This window comes from Microcaecilia unicolor, chromosome 4 (genome assembly GCF_901765095.1).
Source record: "Microcaecilia unicolor chromosome 4, aMicUni1.1, whole genome shotgun sequence".
NCBI classification, from domain to species: Eukaryota; Metazoa; Chordata; class Amphibia; order Gymnophiona; family Siphonopidae; genus Microcaecilia; species Microcaecilia unicolor.
The window spans coordinates 236,995,330-237,014,587 of NC_044034.1; the positions used below are offsets into that span (position 1 = coordinate 236,995,330).

Sequence of the window (19,258 nt, forward strand, 5' to 3'; positions counted from 1 at the left end):
AAAAAATCCCAGTGAACCCATTCAAAGGCCTTCTCCAAGTCGAAGCTAAGTAAAGAAGGCAACTCCCATTTATTTACAAGTTCCAAAGAAGCCAAGATTTGTCTGAGGTTTTTGGCCACAGAATCCTGTACAAAGCCCACCTGGGAGTCATATATGATGGAAGGTAGCACTTGACCCTGTCGGTTAGCCAGTATCTTTGCGAAAAATTTCACCTCATGGTTTAAGAGGGAGATCAGACAATGCGACTCAGGAAGAATAGGGTCTCAACCAGGTTTGGTCAAGCCAATAACTTGTGCTAAATTCAAAGTGTCAGGTAATTTTTCGTCATCCACCCACGCTTTGAAAATCTTTGTCAAAGGTAGTACAATGGCCTCTCCCAGTAGCTTGTAAAACTTGGCACAAAAACCAATAGACCGCAGCACCTTACCCAACTGGCTTCACCCAATGAACTTCATTACAATAGACAGGCATGTTCAAGAAATCTCTATCCAAATGCGAGAGCTGGGGAAACAGAGCTCACTGGTAAGCCATCAGCCCCAGGCAAGGCATATAGAGTTTGATAAAAAGTTTTTAAAATATTACAAATGGCGCTATCCGTATGAAATAGCCTTCCTGAGGAATCTTTAAAGGATGTGATGGTCTTGGGGCCTTGCTTAATCGCTATCATTCTGGCCAACGGTGTGCAAACATACTTATGCAGCCTCAGCTGCACTCCCCCCATCAAACTGTTTTGCAAGTAGATATGACAAGTCAAAATGTTAAGTTATGATTGCATTCTTATCCATTAAACTTAGTCCTGCCTCAAGTCTCAGCAGCAATGACCTAATTAGCTTCTCAAACTTTGCCTGTAGCATCTTAACTACCACTTGGTTTAATTCTGCAATCTCACACACTGTGAGGGATGAGGCAGCTGAGGTGGATACCACCCATCTTATCTACTTTTGTTTTGTCTTTATCTTTCTCAGTTGTCTTATAAGCTATACTGTTAGCATTTTAGCCATATAATCTGTCCATAGTCTCCTGTTGAGCCCTTCTAGCATTGGTAGACAGACTTGTGTCAATGGGGTTGAGGAATAGCCCTCACAGCAACAGAAGCACATGTCCACCCTTGTTCACCATATCACGTGCCTCCCTAAATACAGTTTTAAAGTGCACATGAAAAATTTTTCCTGAGTTGCACACCAAAAACATGCTTTAGTAAACATTCCAAAAAGATTTCAACAGGCATATGGGAACATAGCGATAGTCAACCTGCAGGTGAAAATTAAAACAGTATATTGCTTTGACACAATGCCCTGGTTTGCATTACTCATTTTTTTGTAAACGCTTACTTTCCTGCATTATTTTTAAGGCATGCAGCCTTTGATGTACCTTTAAATCCATTTGTGCAAGACAAAAAAGTAGCAGATCAAAGAGATGGACTATGAATTAGAACTCATTTGATTAAAACAGAATTAATTTCTTTTATAGTGGATGTAATTTCGGAACTATTTGGAGATATGTCATGATGACGGTATTAAGCACAGATTTATTACAAATTATATACCTTTGATTTCCTAGAAATCGTTGTGATCTTAGCTGTACAGCCACATGCAGAGATGCTGCTGTGGCTAGTAGTTCTCTTTTCTCTGGATCTGTCAAGGTGTGCCCTAGGTGAAAGAAAGGAAAACACATGTGATATAAAACCGATGATGAGCTTTGTGCTTGTTCAATTATTTTCTGTCATACACACATTATCTGAAAAGGAGAAGTAGCAAATAAATGAATAGACTTATACATAAGCGAACACAAACTCAGACTTTTGTCCTTTGCATGGCAGTTTGCTTCTGCTCCTGCTCCTTTGGGCTTCCAGGCACTGTAAGCCTTTATTTGCAACTATCTGATTTTCTCCCTAATTTTATTATTCCCTTTCCAAGTCTATTCAGCTATTATAGTGATAGTCCTGGACCACGGAGTCAAATAAAATGGCTTCTTAATTTTGTCTAATTCTATTCTGATATACAACTATACTCTGTCAGCTTCTCTTGATAACCTAGATTCTATTAAGCCATATTCCTTATAATAAGGGTTATGGACATAGGAAATAATTAAGATAGCAAGTCATTTGCCTTCCATGTGTCTTGGCACGTAGGGAATGAGCATAACGCATGTGAGCTAAATAAAATGGTATACCTAGGATAAAATGAAATGGAAAATGACCAGCTAGGAAACAATCAAAATCTGTTTAAGGAGTTAGGCAAAACTATTGCCTCTAACACGGTAGTAAAGAGACTGTCCCAACGAAACTTTAATTTATGGCTGAAAATCTGGTACAGTCAAGGTGGTTTTGAGCAGATTATTAATGGAGAAAATATCTGGGAAGATGGTGAGTGGAGTGGAATGGGTAGATGTGAAGCGTCTGTTTATGCTTTCCAAAAATACTAGGACTAGGGGGCATGCGATGAAGCTACAAAGTAGTACATTTAAAACGAATCGGAGAAAAGTTTTCTTCACTCAACGTGTAATTAAACTCTGGAATTCATTGCCGGAGAATGTGGTAAAGGCGGTTAGCTTAGCAGAGTTTAAAAAGGTTCCTAAAAGAAAAGTCCATAGACCATTATTAAATTGGACTTGGGGAATCTACTATTTTTGGGATAAGCAGTATAAAATGTTTAGTAATTTTCTAGGATCTTGCGAGGTACTTGTGACCTGAATTGGCCACTGTTGGAAACAGGATGCTGGGCTTGATAGACCTTTGGCCTGTCCCAGTATGGCAATACTTTTGTACTTATGTAAAGGTCTTTAAACATTGGATGAGTTATGTCACGTCTGTGGCCGTGACCACCCTCATACTTACCCTGTTTCTGGGAGTCAGTGGCTGTGCTGGCTTCTGTTTGTCTCTGTGTCTGTCTCTGTCTTAGTTTCTCTCTGGCTCTGTGTGCTGATTGCCTTACTGGACCTCACCTGTGTGGGCTATGCCTCTTCCAAGATGGCTGCCGCCTTCTCTATGCCAGTATCCAAGATGGCTCCTGCTTGTCCTTCCTGTGGGCTCACTTCCTATGTGTGTCAAGCCTCTCTTTGGGGTCAGTGTACTTCCTGCTTCTGTCCTACTGCTGGTGACTCATCAGTGAGAGCCTTCATAAGGAAGTGCTGGGCTTGCAGTCAGTGCCTTTGCATGAAGTATGATCTTAGGCCAGGTCAGGCTAGTAAGTGTCTGCTGCACTACTGCTTAGCCTCTCTCTGGGTTCCAGCCCAGCTTCTTTCTGTGTCTGTGTCTGTTCCTGGCTTACTCTGTGTTTGGGGTGAAGCCTCTGTTCCTGGCTTACTCTGTGTTTGGGGTGAAGCCTCTGTTCCTGGCTTACTCTGTGTTTGGGGTGTTGCCTCTGTTCCTGGCTTACTCTGTGTTTGGGGTGTTGCCTCTGTCCCTGGCTTACTCTGTGTTTGGGGGTGAAGCCTCTGTCCGTGTTTGTTCTCTGTTTGCTCTGCTGCCGGCCTAAGACCCTTGGCCTGTTCTTCCTGGTTTACTCTGTTCGCTCTGTTGCCTATCTTGAACCCTGCTTGTATATCCTGAGTGTATATCCTGAATCCTGCCTTGCCTAGTCTGTGTGCTTACCCTACTTGTATTTCCTGTGTGTATATCCTGAATCCTGTCTGTCTAGCTAGTGTTTATTGCCAGGGCGTGGTCCCTGTTTCCTGCTGCTTCCTAGCTAGTGGGTTTACCCGCTGGGTATTCCCTGATCCCCAGTCTGCCTTGCTGGCATGTTGCCCTAGTCTTCGCTCCTGCTAGCCTTCGTATGTCTTGTCTCCTTGGTCTGCCTTCTGGTTCTTGCTAGTGGCGGTGCAGCAGCTCCTTGTCTGAGTTTAGTTCCTAGTCTAGTCTCCCTCGTGTTTCCTAGACCCGGGGTGGGTCCTCTGGTTCTCCAGTTCCGGCCCTGTCCTACAAGTCCTGCCAGTCACCTGCACGCTAGAGCTCAACTCTAGCGGAACGGTGGCCAAGCGCAGGTGAAGCGGACCCTGTCCTGCCGGTTCCAGTTGCCTACTTCCGATCCCGAGTTCCAGCCCTGTTCTTCCATATGTCCGGTTCCAAGATGGTCTTGCCTGCCTCTGCCGCTCCTCGGCAGGGGCCCAAGGGCTCACGATTCCCAGTGCGGCCCCGAGGACCTGACAGCATACCAAGGGCCTCGAGAACGCGACAGTTATATCCATTCAAGAAGGGTACAATGGTCCTTACTCATCACTCAAGGACCTGCTTAGACCAGTATTCATTATTTGCTACATAAGTTCAAGTTCCGAGCATGGTAAATTAAAAATTCTTAAAGTCAATTAAAAATCCACTCAAACCACCCAATTGCCAACCAACACGCCTGCTCTAACATCCCCCCCCCCCCCCCCCCACACACACACAGGACACTAAACCTTCATTAACCAATCACCTCAAAATACCCCTATAAATGCTTGCCCTCCCCCCACCTAAAAAGGCAAGCTTTTAGTCTCTCCTGAAAATTCAATTTGTTCCCAGTCTCAAACCATTGAAACCAAATAGCCAAAAGCAAATTGATGAGTTCACCGGTCTGAATCAAATGCCACCTACAAAAGATCCTGTTAAGATGACCAGAGAACTCTAAACACAAGATATGCAATCAACAGATCGCTTGTCTGGACGCCTCTCAGTGCAAAAATATATGGACTAAATAATGAATTTAAACTGTACCACAATAAGTGCTGATAAATCAATGCACAACATTGAACAGGGGAATCACATAAGCAGGACTGTTTCTTCCCCAAAATCAATTTAGCTGCTGTGTTCCGACCTGCAACCAAGGAGTACATTCTCCCATAAGGAAAAACATCTGATGTAAAACCAAGGTAAAACCATAAAAGGCACAAAAGTCCAAAATACAGATAACCTAGAAAGAAACAGAAAAGTAAGAGACACATAGCCACTAAAGTTGCCAATGTAAAAATAAGAGGAGAACAAAGAGGCAGGTGGAGCATTCTCCTAGTCTGTGAATGCATAATGGAGGCAACTCTATAATAGGGCACCAAAATGTAGGCACCAAATTTCTGTGGGCTGTGAGCTGATTCTATAAGAACACTTACACATTAAGCAAGCTTACAAAATACCAATATAGAATAAGGGGAGAGAGAATGACGAAGGTGGCGGTACGCTAATTTGGAACTCCATATATGCTCAGCATTTTTTGTTCTCTGCTTGGTTTCCTCTTGTTGGTTATGCCTCATACTAAGCATACAGGGGGCTCTGAAAGCCCTTTCCATGCTGGCCTGAAACTCTTCTCCAGTCCAAAAAATGCCTGAGGACCCCAGGACTTACTGAGAGAAGAGGGCCCTGCTAAGTGTTTTGGAAAGGGAGCATCCATATTCTTAGTGCAAGATGTTTCTCTGTCCTCTCCAGTATCTAAGAATATTCATCCTGCTGCCTGTAAAAAAACACCTGCTACAGGTGAGTAACTTTGCTTTCTCTGAGGACAAACAAGACAAGACAATAATGGTCTTATTGTTGCAAGAAATAACACCCTAATCTTCAAGTTACTATTCAGAATGGCACCCGAATATACGCTTAACATGACTGAACTATCCTCAAGAAATGCCAGCCCAAAAAACAGAAACCACCTCCTCCTACATCTACCCAACTGCAAAAACACCATCTACAAAACTATTTACACAGTAGGATTTAGCTGCCTGGGTTCCAAATGGTGGAACTTGATACCAAAAACCCGTAAGAAGCATCACAAATATCCTCTAATTCAGAAAAGAAATGAAAACCTACCTCTTCAAAAAATTCTACAGCTAATCACAAAGATATTGTCACCTTCCTTTTAAATCTACCTCTTCAACAACTATATGAATAAATATCACCAAAACTCTACAACTGAACACAAAAGCTACCACTTCGAATCTATCTCTTCAAAAACCACACAAACTACAGATGCCCTCTCCACATTGCACAACACTATTGTAACTCCACCAAAATGTAAATTGTAAGCCACTGTGAACCAAAGCTTGTTTTTGGATACCACTGGGATACAAATGGACCCTAAAGAGTCATTCCAGCCTGAGCACATATAAAGGAAATGCAATCTGCTTCAAGGTATATACTCGGTTGGTGCTGGGGTTAGTGAATTGCTTGATCTCGAGAGCGTGATCACATACACTGCACTTCCCACAACAAGTGTGGCTGGAAAAAGTAACTATAGTGTTGCCAGATGTAACTTCAGGTAGGCATGAGGGCACAAGAATCTCCTTCAGATTTCTTTCTCGGGAGTATGCCACCACTAGACGTTTATCCCTGAAACATTCGTGTCCTTCCAGAATATGTCAATTTCTTCTGGTTGAATTTTGTATCTGTCCAACCAGATGGGAGAACTTCAATGTACACACTATGTCTGGTGTAGGTCTCTTCGGTTTGATGGTTAGTAAGTGATCTCTGTCCGCAAAGGCAGCCCTTGCATATCCAGCTGTAATATGTTTCGTAGGACAACCTCTATTCCTAAACATATGTGCCAATATGAATTTTATCCCAGACAATTGCAACAATTAAGAACACCAGCTGCGGAAGACTACAAGAATCAAAAAAGTATGTTTGTTGATGGTATCCCCCATCCTGCTGGGGTCAAAAGAAACAAAAATCTAGGTGGACCTTCTGTGGGCTTTAGTCTGCGCCAGATAAAAGACCAATGGTCTCTTGCAGTCCAAAGTGTGTAGCATGGCCTTTAAGAGGGTAGAGGAGTTGATGCTCTTGGTGGGCAATTTGGAGGGAGAGTTCCAAACTGCAAACTATAACCTATTAGGACTATTTTCAGAACCTACCGACCTGAAGTTATAAAGGGCCACCTTGCATGGAAACTTTCAGCCCCTCTCCTACTGGACGGATATATGGGTCAATTATGGAAATGATGCTATGCTCTCTTGGAGCAAGTCAAATGTTCATCTCTGGTTTTGACTGGGGAGCTGAGACTTCAGGGACCACTGCTGTTGTGGGAAAGAGCAAGGTCCCTGAGGTGTCTAACTCTGGAAAGAGCTCACCGGGCTCTGGGAAAGCCAGTTGGTAACCAGCCCAGGGACATAGTTGTGCGTTTTGCGCAGTTTGCAGACACAGAGCGCGATAGGTCTCCTCCCTGAAGTTTAATGAGGCTAAGGTAACTTCTTCAAGATCTGTCTCCATTTACACTGGCTCAGCAAAGAATGATGTGACCGGTTCTGGATGTCTTAAGCAAGGAGAAAATTATGTATAGATAGTCTTTTCTGTTTGCCCTATCTTTCACCATTCAAGGGAAAACATTCAGACCCCGTCATTTAGAAGAGGCCTGGAGGATTCTGTTAGACACTGGTGTTCTGAGTTCGCCGCTGCCTAAGACGTGGCAGTCTCGGGCATCAAGGCAAAGTTCCAGCAATGGCAGCGGGTCTCTCCAATGAACAAAAAAAAAGTCATTAACCTGTGGACTCTGGGACTTATTGAATAATTTCAGAGCTATAATGGTTATCTAAAGCGAGATTTTACTTCTCCCCCCCCCCCCACACTTTTTTTCTCTTCTCCCTTCTCCTTTCCTTTCTCTCCCCCCCTTTTTTTTTCTCTCTCTCTCTTTCTCTCTCTTCTCTTAAGAATGGATACATGTTGAGAGGTCGTGGCTGTGCTCATTGGGGAAGGAGGTGGGTGTGTGAAGTGGGGGTGGTTCTGGTTGGCGGGTTTCGAGTCTGGGTTAATTTCCTTGATTTCCCATTCAGGGATCTTTGTGAATGTCTGTTTGGTGGTTGGGGTGGATTGGGGGGTTGGGTGGGTTCAGAGAAGGGGGAGAAGGTCTGTATTTGGGGTTAGGGGTTGGGGTGGGCTATGGCTGGTAGAAGTAGGAGGTTGGGGTACGGAGGGGGATTGGGGTTTCTGGAAGCAGGATCTGTTTATTGCAATACTTTTCCATGTTCAAATGCCTGGTTGCTTATTAAGGGTTAGTTCTTTGCTTCCACAATGTTCGCTAAGCTAAAGGTTTTTACTTATAACGTCAAGGGATTGAACTCTCCTCAGAAATGCCAGAGGCTGTTTAAAGAACTGCTGCATTGCAATCCCCAGATGGTATTCTTACAGGAGACCCACCTTAAGAGAGAACATGAGCATTTTTGGCTCATCCTAAATATCCTCATGTGTACTGTGCCTCTGCAGGCGATGGATCTAAGAAAAGAGGTGTCACAATTTTGCTGCACTCCTCTCTTCAGGTACAAGTGGAGCAAATAACAAGAGATGTGGGTGGTAGAGTTCTATTTCTTAATATGCAAATTGATAGCAGGAAAGTAACTTGCTTGCTACATCCCAAAGCTCGGGATTACACTTTTTATTCACAATCTCATGAATCTTATTCTCGGATTGATTATATATTGGTTGACACCCGCTTGGCGGAGGGGGGTCTTGACTCTGGAATAGGTTCCATTATGGTCTCACATCATGCTCTTGTATAGGTAACTTTCTCTTCCTTTTATGATGAAGATAAAAAAGGAGAGGGACCCTCAACAACAATTTGCTACAGGACAGTAAGATTGTGGACGGCTACCGCACCGTTGTGCGGAATTATGTGAAGGATAATATGCACTCGGTTTCTTTTTTGGGGGTTGTGTGGGATGCGTTGAAGGCAGTTACTAATGGTTATTTTCTCCGGAAAGCTAGTTACAATGCGCGTGTTCGGAGAGCTGAGGTGACTAAGTGCTTGGATCGGATTCAGAGCCTGGAGAAGCAGCATAAATCTACTGGATCCGCTGCTGTGCTTAGGGAGCTGCAGGCCACGTGATTGCGTCTGGATGGTATTTATTCGGATCAGCTACAATCTACTTCACATCGTGCCGACCAGAATTTTTATGATCATAGTAATAAACCGGGCTGCCAGTTGGTGCACAGGTTGTGACAACATAAGTACTAAGTATTGCCATACTGGGAAAGACCAAAGTTCCATGAAGCCCAGCATCCTGTTTCCAACAATGGCCAATCCAGGTCACAAATACCTGGCATAATCCCAAAAACATACAAAACATTCTATACTGCTTATCGCAGAAATAGTGGATTTTCCCAAAGTCCATTTAATAATAGTCTATGGACTTTTTCTTTAGGAAGCCGTCCAAACCTTTTTAAAACTCCGCTAAGCTAACCGCCTTTACCACATTCTCTGGCAACGAAATCCAGAGTTTTTTTTTTAAATTTTTTATTTATAACCATTTACATTTTTACAAGCGATAAAACAACTTGCTGGAAATATAGAGAAAGTAATATGTAGGAATTTTCAGTCAGGTAATTCTATTCTCTTCCTTAGTCCACTAAATAGGGAGAGTGAAACAAGATAAGGAGATCGATTAAACAGTAAACAGAAGAAAAACCCCGTGGTATTAACCTGATTATCCCCAGATATTACTCGTCTAATTCATTATTCCACATTGATCATCTGGTTGGCTTCTTCAAGGCCAATACGGTGTGTAGTCAAATCATTTCATTGAAAAACATACACTTTTGCCCATTTTCCCAAAATACAATTGTGAACAAAAGTTTCAGCATCCCTGGTCATAATGAATCTCTAAGCGAATAGAATCCATAACAACCTGTACATGGTAAAAATTAAACATCAAAACTTTATGTTTCTTAATGCAAAATTTCTATTTTGTTTTTCTCATTTTAACAAATTGGAAATAAAAACATCAAATATGAAATGTGGAAAGATATCCTGAAAACCCCAATTGGCTGGAAAACCTTTGCCTAAACCTTCTAAACGATTTGTGACTGTTCTGTTTACTTTTAAAACCACAGGTTCCTCTAAGCAGTTCTCTAAGCAATAGGAAACAAAGCTAGTTTATCCTTACAAAGCCGAGAAAGGTTATTATTGAATATTATTGAAAATCTGTGCATGCAAGGAGAATAAAGATTTATAAGCTGGAAAGATTCTGCAAGAAAAAGTGGGGATGAGCAAGAAAAATCCACAATTTCGGGAATAACATGTATAGAATGTTTGTGCGTTTGGGAAGCTTGCCAGGTGCCCTTGACCTGGATTGGCCGCTGTCGAGGACAGGATACTGGGCTCGATGGGCCTTTGGTCTTTTCCCAGTATGGCATTACTTATGTACAAAGACCCTTAGCTTTCTATACCTTAATTATAAAGAAGGGAATAACCTGCAGAAGACAAGTGGTGTTGATGCCCCTGTACAAGTCATTGGTGAGGCCCCACTTGGAGTACTGTGTTCAGTTTGGAGGTCATAACTTGCTAAGGATGTAAAAAGATACAGCAGTTCAGAGAAGAGCAGCAAAAATGGTATTGTGTTTACATCAGAAGATGTATGAGGAGAGACTTGATGACCTGAACATGTATACCCTGGAGGAAAGGAGAGATAGGGGTGATATGAAACAGACTTTCAAATATTTGACATATTTACAAACAAACCTTTTTCAGAGACGGAAAGGTGGTCGAACTAGAGGATATAAATTGAGGCTGTAGGGGGGTCAAACTCAGAAATAATGTCAGGAAATGCTTTTTCACAGAAAGGGTGGTAGATACCTGGAATGCCCTCCTGCGAGAAGTGGTGGTGATGAAAATGGTAACGGAATTCAAAAATGAGTGTTTAGAAGGAATGGATCCAAAGAAGCTTAGCAGTGATTAGATGGCAACACCAGTAATTGGGAAGCAAAGCAGTGATGGGCAGACTTCTACAGTCTGTGCCCTTATTGTGCTGGACACATTTGGATGTGCTGGAGTGGGGCTGGTCATAGTTCTTTGAACCTTTTCTAATACAGGTATATTTTTTAAGCTATGGCAATCAGAACTGCGCATAATACTCAAGGTGAGATCGCATTATGGAGCAATACAGAGGTATTAATATTCTATGTCTTATTTTGTATACCTTTCCTAATAATCGCTAGCATTCTGTTTGTTTTTCTGGTCACTGCAGCATACAGTGCAGATTTCAACGTATTGTCCAAGATGACACCTAGATCTTTTTCTTGGGTGGTGATTCCTAAATTGGAACCCAGCATCAAGTAACTATGATTTGGATTACTATAATTGGATTATTTTTCCCAATAGGATCACTTTGAACTTGTCCACTTTAAATTTCATCTGTCATCTAGATGCCCAGTCTTCCAATTTCCTTAAGTCTTACTGCAATTTTTCATAGTCCACATGCATTTTAACAACTTTGAATAATTTTATGACCTCTGAAAATTTTAACCACCTCACTTATTCACTGTTTTCACACTGTTATAGTATGGAAGGTCTGCTACAGACTGAGTGATCTTTTTGTACAATTTTGTATTACTTCATAATGTGCCACATAGTTGGCACTGGAGGAAAATTGTGTTCCTGTTATTGAGGTGACATCAAAATGAAAATATCCATTTAAAGTTGCATATTCAAAAGTACGATGTTTTTACATGGTCATTCTTGGTGGGGGTGGGCAAGCCATTATTATTGCTTCTGTAATCAAATTCGTGGGAGGAAGTTCAAGAGAGCCTGAGCCCCGATTGCTTTACATACCTAGTAATGTCTCTGCCCACTACTCATAGGGGCAAGGGACTAAAGGTAATGCGTGGCAAATTTGATCACCCTTAGAAGTGTTCCACTCTAGGAAGCTGTTGTGTATAGGTGCCTGAGAGTTAAATATGATCACATTTTCTCTATCAGATGGCACACAAAATTCCTGCATTTTAGTAAAAGGGCTCCTTGGTGATGATACTTTATCATTGTAAGGATGATATTTTGAAAATTTAAATGAACTTATGGTGAGAAAAAGGCCTCTGCTGCTTTTTTCTTCTATATTTTGCAGAAAATGCAAAAAATGCCTTAAGTTAAATTTCTGAAAAATGTTTATTTAAAAAACAAAACACTGTTTTTGAACACTTCTGAAAAGGATTTTTTTCCCCACTGACCAATAATTTGGGATTTACCTCAAGTTTTAAGTTTACAACCATTGGTAGTGGCTGCTGCAAACAAGATTACTACTACTACTACTTAACATTTCTAAAGCGCTACTAGGGTTATGCAGCGCTGTACAGTTTAACAAAGAAGGACAGTCCCTGCTCAAAGGAGCTTAAATCTAATGGATTGTGATAATAGGTGTTTCTGAAAAAGAAGAGTTCATTAAAAAAGGAGGAAAACTGGTAGGAAATAAAATATTGTACTTCAAAAGAGAGAAACATGGAAAAGACACAAAAAGTAAAACCATGAAAAAAAGTTGCTGCAGTGAAAAGATAATGAGTCTTACTTTTTTATATGATGTGCTGAGGTAACATGATTTTAAGAAATTGAACAGATGCAGAAGCAACTCCAGGCTGTGACCCCCGAAAACACTGCAAAACAGCATGCACTAAATATAGTGGAAGCAAAATGGAAGAATGGGGACCATTTCAGTTTAGTTCTATTTCTGTCATAGGTAGATTGAAATCACTTATATCAACAAAGTAGAGAAGCAAGCAGATGGAGGGCAAGATGGTCACAGAGTTGACACAGCCAGTTTTCACACTGCAGGATGTGGCATTGAATGAACTTGCAAAAAACCTTTTGGCAGTCAGAGGATAAACTAACAAAACTAGTGTGTGCAATTGATAAAATAAAAGAGGGCCTGAGAGGACAAGCTCACCAGATTCAACAGGCAGAAAACTGCATTTCTCAGCAGGAGAACCAGGGGGGAAGGAACAGACAGATGAAAAAGAAGTGAAGGTCCAAAACAAAACACTGTTAGGGTGCATAGAGGACTAGGAAATTCGATGGAGCAATTAACAAAAAACAATCAAAGAGCAGGAGCTCCAGAAGATTAAAGAAAAATGGCTACTGCGGCAGAAGCAGAAGTTGCCAGTGAAGGGGGGGGGGGGGGGTGGAATATGGAAAAATTAGGTTCTTACCATGATAATTTTCTTTCCTTTAGTCATAGCACATGAAGCCATTACGTATGGGTTATGTCCATCAACCAGCAGGGGAGATAGAGAGCACTCAAACTCTCTCAGTGCCGTCTTGGCCAGCCAGCTCCACTGCCTCTTCAGTATTTGAAGCTTCCAAAGCAGTATGGCAAACCGCAATGGGAATCACAAGAGCTTTCCTCACAGCGAACGATGGCCCATCACAAGGGCATGAACTCATAAAGGAGGGAATGCACATCCTCCTGGAGGGAATAAACTCATCCTCCTTATTGTAAAAGTGGAGGGGAACACACGCACCTCCTGGAGGGAATCACACATCCTCCCAACACACTGGAGGGAATGAACTCATCCTCCTATTTATAGCACTGGAGGGGAACACACGCGCCTCCTGGAGGGAATCAACACATCCTCCAAAAAACATACTGGAGGGAATGAACTCATCCTCCTAAAGTTAAACTGAACATGAATCCTGAAGATTGTTTTCCAACTTTCTCCCAAGGAAGGAACTTCAGGAAATTAGAACAGAACCTGAAAAACAGATTTACCGCATACTGACAATCAAACAGGGAGGGCTCATGGCTTCATCTGCTATGACTAAAGGAAAGAAAATTATCATGGTAAGAACCTAATTTTCCCTTCCTTGTCATCCAGCAGATGAAGCCATTACGTATGGGATGTAACAAAGCAATCCCTAGATAGGGTGGGAACAAGCCACACCACGCGCTAGCACTTGTGCTCCAAAACGCGCATCCCTCCTGGCAGCCACATCCAGCCTGTAATGTCTGGCAAAGGAGAGCTTTGCGCCTTAAAGGCTACAGGCGGAACCTGGCCGGCCAGCAGATAAGCTGAAAAGATAGTTTCTTTGAGCCAGCGGGCAATAGTGGCCTTAGACACTGGAGACCCTCTGCGAGAACCTGATAGCAAAACAAACAGATGATCCGAAGTCCTGAAAGCGTTAGTAACTCGCAGATACTGCAGCAGAGTCCTGCGCACATCCAAAAGGTGCAGCTGCCCAAAAGATTCTGGAAACTCTTCCTCTGAAAAAGAGGGCAAGAAAATAGGCTGGTTTAGGTGAAATGCTGAAACCACCTTGGGCATAGAGGAAGGCACGGTCCGAACCGTGACTCCAAACTCTGAAAATTGCAGACATGGGTCTCTACAGGACAGCGCCTGGAGCTCTGACACCCGTCTCGCCGAGGTAATGGCCACCAGAAAAATGGCCTTCAGTGTCAAATCTTTCTCCGATACTCGCCGAAGCGGCTCGAAAGGAGATGCCTGCAGGGCTTTCAAAACTAGCCCCAGGTTCCAAGCTGAACAGGGTGCTCGCACGGGAGGTCGGAGCCGAAGCACCCCTCTAAGAAACCGTGCCACATCTGGGTGAGCAGCCAAAGACACGCCTCCCACCTTACCACGAAGGGAGGCCAACGCTGCCATTTGCACCCGCAGGGAATTATAGGCCAAGCCTTTTTGTACACCTTCCTGCAAAAAGTCCAGAATCGGCAAGACAGGAGCCCGCACTGGTGCAATGGCTCTGGAAGCACACCAAGACGCAAACAGGCACCAAATCCTAGCAGAAGCTACGGAAGTGGACCGCTTGCGGGCTTGCAGGAGAGTGGTAATTACTTTATTGGAATAGCCTTTATCCCTCAATTGCGCCCTCTCAATAGCCATGAGTCAACAGGTTCGGTACCAGAGGTAACGGCAGAGGAGCCTGCAAGAGCATCTGTCGGAGGTCTGCATACCAAGGTCTCCTTGGCCAATCCGGGGCGATGAGGACCACTTCTCCTGGGTGCAGCCGAATCCGCAAGAGCAGGCGCCCTATCAAGGGCCACGGGGGAAACACATAAAGTAGACCCGCAGGCCAAGGTTGAGCCAAGGCATCCAACCCCGCCGAGCGAGGATCTCTCCGTCTGCTGAAGAAGCACGGGACTTTGGCATTGGAACTTGTCGCCATGAGATCCATCACGAGCTTGCCCCATTTGGCACAGATCTGCAGGAATACTTCGTCTGCCAGATTCCATTCTGCTGGATCGATCTGATGCCTGCTCAGATAATCGGCCTGCACATTGCTCTGACCTGCAATATGAACTGCCGACAGACACTGAAGATGCAGCTCGGCCCAGTGGCAAATCAGTTCGGCCTGCGCGGCTAGTGCTCTGCACCGTGTTCCGCCTTGACGATTTATATAGGCCACTGTTGTCGTGTTGTCCGACATCACTCTGACAGCCAATCCTTCCAGGGTCACTTGAAAGGCCAGAAGCGCCTGAAACACCGCTTTCAACTCTAGGCGGTTGATGGACCACTCCGACTCCTCGGGTGTCCATAGACCCTGGGCATGCTTCCCCTTGCAATGTGCGCCCCAGCCCTTCAGGCTGGCATCTGTTACCACTAGGCACCAAACGGGGAGCGTCAGCGGCATTCCTCGCCGCAGCATGCTGTCCGAGAGCCACCACTCCATGCTGAGTCGGGCCGCAGGGAGCCAAGTAAGACTGCATTGGTAATCCTGAGAAATAGGAGACCATCTCCGGAGTAGGGAATACTGTAGAGGTCTCAGGTGCGCTCTCACCCAGGGTACCACTTCCATCGTGGTATGTCCCAATGTCCCAAGCTCGCGGGCGGGGCATCCTCAGGAGCAGACGGACCTGATTCTGAAGCTTGCACCGCCTTAGCTCGGGTAGGAACACATAGCCCGAGACTGTGTCGAACCTGGCCCCCAAAAATTCTAGAGATTGAGAAGGGGTCAGGTGACTTTTGGCCAAATTGACGACCCAGCCTAGAGATCGCAGTACTGAGACCACTCTGGCTGTAGCTTGTAAGCTCTCTGTTGCAGAGTCTGCTCTGATGAGCCAGTCGTCTAGGTACGGGTGAACCCTGATACCTTCTCGCCTGAGAAAAGCAGCTACTACCACCATTACCTTCGAAAAGGTTCGGGGAGCTGTGGCGAGGCCAAAAGGCAAGGCCCTGAACTGGAAATGTTTTCCCAACACCGCAGACCTCAGAAATTTCTGGTGCGGGGGCCAAAACGGTATGTGCAAGTAAGCTTCTTTCAGGTCTAGAGACGTGAGAAACTCTCCTGGCTGAACCGCCGCAATGACGGAGCGCAGGGATTCCATGTGGAAATGCCGCACTCTCAGGGACTTGTTCACTTCTTTTAAGTCCAGAATAGGGCGAAAGGACCCACCTTTCCGCGGCACCACAAAGTAGATGGAGTAACGGCCGCAGCCTTGCTCGGCGGGAGGCACCGGGGTCACCGCCCCTAACTGAATCAGACCTTGTAAAGTCTCCTCCACCGCCGCCCGTTTGACGGCAGAACCGCATCGGGACTCCACAAACACGTCTCTTACTGGGGCGTTGAATTCTATTCTGTATCCATCTCTGATCAGGTCCAGAACCCACTGATCTGAGGAAATCTCGGCCCACTCCTCGGCAAAGAGGGAAAGTCGTCCTCCGATGACAGGCATCGAGGAGAGGGCCGGCGCACCATCATTGAGAGGGTTGCCCCTAAACTCCTGGCCTTGAGCTACCAGCTGCGGAACGCTTGTCCGAGCGAAAGGAGTTCCTCTGCTGACCATGGGCACGTGAAGTGAACCCAGCCGAACGCCCCGGGCGGTACCTTCTAGCTTCACGGAAGCGAGGTCTGTACGAGGAGTGGACCGCCTGGCCCTTAGAGGAAGGCCTCTGCCTATCTTCGGGCAAGCGCTGGGGTTTTGGATCACCCAGGCCTATCACAATTTTCTCCAACTCCTCACCAAATAGGAGAAGTCCTTGAAAAGGCAACTTCACCAACCTTTGCTTAGAGGCCATGTCCGCTGCCCAGTGTCGTAGCCACAGACGACAGCGAGCCGCCACTGCTACTGCCATTTGTTTAGCCGAAGCTCTGACAAGGTCATAAAGGGCATTAGCCAGAAAGGACAAGGCCACCTCCATCCGCGGAGCCACATCCAAGAAGGGCTCCGCTCCATCTCCGGGCTGTGCCACTGCCTGTTGCAGCCAAGCTAGGCAGGCTCTAGCAGCATAACAGCTGCATGCAGACGCCCGAACAGTGAGACCTGCAATTTCAAAGGACCGTTTCAATGCTGTCTCCAGCCTACGGTCTTGAACATCCTTCAGGGCAACACCTCCTTCAACAGGGAGGGTAGTTCTCTTTGTCACCGCAGTGACTAGGGCATCCACTGTAGGCATTTGAAAATGAGCCATATGTCCCTCACGCAGAGGGTATAACTGCCCCATAGCCCTGGAAACTCTCAATGGTCCCTCGGGGTCAGCCCACTGAGCCGAAACAAGCTCTAGGATGGAGTCATGCAAAGGGAAGGCCCGAGCAGCTTTCTTGGTACTAGCCATCCTGGGATTACCCGAGGAGGCCATGCCACTGTCAGGATCTTCAATCGAGAGGGCCTGCAGGGTATCTGAAATAAGCGCTGGCAGCTCGTCACGGTGGAAAATCCTCACCGCGGAGGGATCATCCAGATCCTGTGGTAAATCCGCACCTGACTCCAGTTCCTCAGACCAAGAACGTCTGTCAGAGTTCTCCGAATCCTCACACCCCGACCACAGGGGGGGGGGGGGGGGGGGGGGGGGTGGAAGGTGCACCACAATTCGAAGGGGAATTAACCCTTCTACGCTTATCTTTGGGCCAATCATCCGGGAAAACCTCACTGGGGAGTCCCAGGCCAGAATCCATCGGGGGGGGCAATCAGAGGGGCCTCAGGCAACCCTTGAGGGAGGGCTCTTTTCATCATGTATGCTTTATGCAGCAAAAGCACAAAATCCGGGGAGAAAATCTCACCCTGGGCACCCAAATCCTGTCCGGTGCTAGCCACTCCTGAAATAACCTCATCTCGAGGTGCCCCACCCGGCTCAGGTCTCTCCGTGTCCACGGAGGCCGCGCCATGCGGTGTAAGCAAAATGGCGCCCGCTGCCAGCTCAGAGTGGGAAGAAACATCGCTCGCCATGCTCGGGCCGGCTCCTACGCCTGTACAGCACGATTTACAGAGCCCTGCTGCTGATTTGCGCTTGCCACAAGAGGAACAGCGCTTTACATTGTCCGCAGCCATCGCCGAAAAATGGCGGTAAAATCCAAAATGGCGGTTTCGCGCCAAAATCGCCCCGATCGCGGGCCCACCCCGGAGGAGTTGGAAAACACTCTTACCTCAAAGGATCTAGAGTACAACTACGATCCTGCTGAAAATCAGGTCAAAAACCTCTGTTCCTTTTTTTTTTATTTTTTTTTTTTAACGCTGTGAGGAAAGCAGAGGTATTGAAGACTCCGGAGGCTCAGATGAGTGGGAAAGGCAGGGAAAGGGCGAACCTATATGCCTGCATCCACTGTTGGTGGGTAAGGACAGGGAAAGCAATGCAATATGTCCACATCCACGGAGGTATGGGTAAGGCAGGGAAAGGGCTAACCTATGTGCCTTTAAAGTGAAGCTGCTATAGCCTCCACCCCGGTTAACAACTGGCAAGCCAGGAACCACCTCCCGGCAGATTTTTCTGGAGCTCGCAGAAGCTGCAGCCACCCTGCTAGGGGAGATAGAGAATACTGAAGAGGCAGTGGAGCTGGCTGGCCAAGAGGGCACTGAGAGAGTTTGAGTGCTCTCTATCTCCCCTGCTGGTTGATGGACATAACCCATACGTAATGGCTTCATCTGCTGGATGAGGGGGTACTTGGGGGTACTGAGTACCGGCACCTTTTCCATTGTCTGCTAAAATTGACCCATGGTCCCCAAGTTTTAATGAAAGAGCTCCTACACACCAATTCTGCCTTGTCATATATTCTGTGACTGGTTGCAGGGGGCCTGGCTATTGTGGGGTGGGTCCCTTAGTGATCACCCCACCCCCTGATGGTGGCCTCGCATTTGAGTACCGGCACTTTTTTCACTTTTTTACACGACCTCAAGGTGACAAAGGAAAGAAAAACTTGCAGATTTTGAACTTTGCTGATAAATGAAAAAATGCAGCAAATAGAAGTATGAAAGATTACAAAAGAAATCAGTTTTCAGACTTCTGAATGAAGGTATCTAACAGCAGGCATGTTATGACTCCATAGTGCACAGAGGGACCGAAGCAGAAAGCCACTCAGTACAGCCAACTTAGCACATAGCTTCTACTGCTAAATTAACAATAAGAAATTGAACTGCTATGCAGTAAACAATAAGCATGCAAATTACTACTGTGTTAAAAACACAGTAGTAATCTGCAGCTCATTGCCAAATTTCCCCCTTCCTGTTAGCGTGTGAGCAGTGACTGGATTATTTACTGTTAGGAAGGGTGGCCAAAAAACAAACAAAATAAACATTAATCCCCACTTCCCCCCCCCCCCCCAAAAAAAAAAAAAAAATCAAGCCACCTGGTCTGTACCAGCCCTGTAATCCCTCCACCTGACCCAAC

The 19,258-nt window shown here is 45.4% G+C and overlaps 1 protein-coding gene across 1 annotated transcript in view; it reads right to left on the reverse strand.

Moving 5' to 3' along the window:
* PCCA (propionyl-CoA carboxylase subunit alpha) overlaps positions 1-19,258 on the reverse strand; it is a 1,085,625-nt gene that overhangs the window by 407,848 nt on the left and 658,519 nt on the right. Inside the window, 1 exon segment of the mRNA XM_030201346.1 lies at positions 1,547-1,649. Within this exon segment, the coding sequence (XP_030057206.1) occupies positions 1,547-1,649 (103 nt within the window).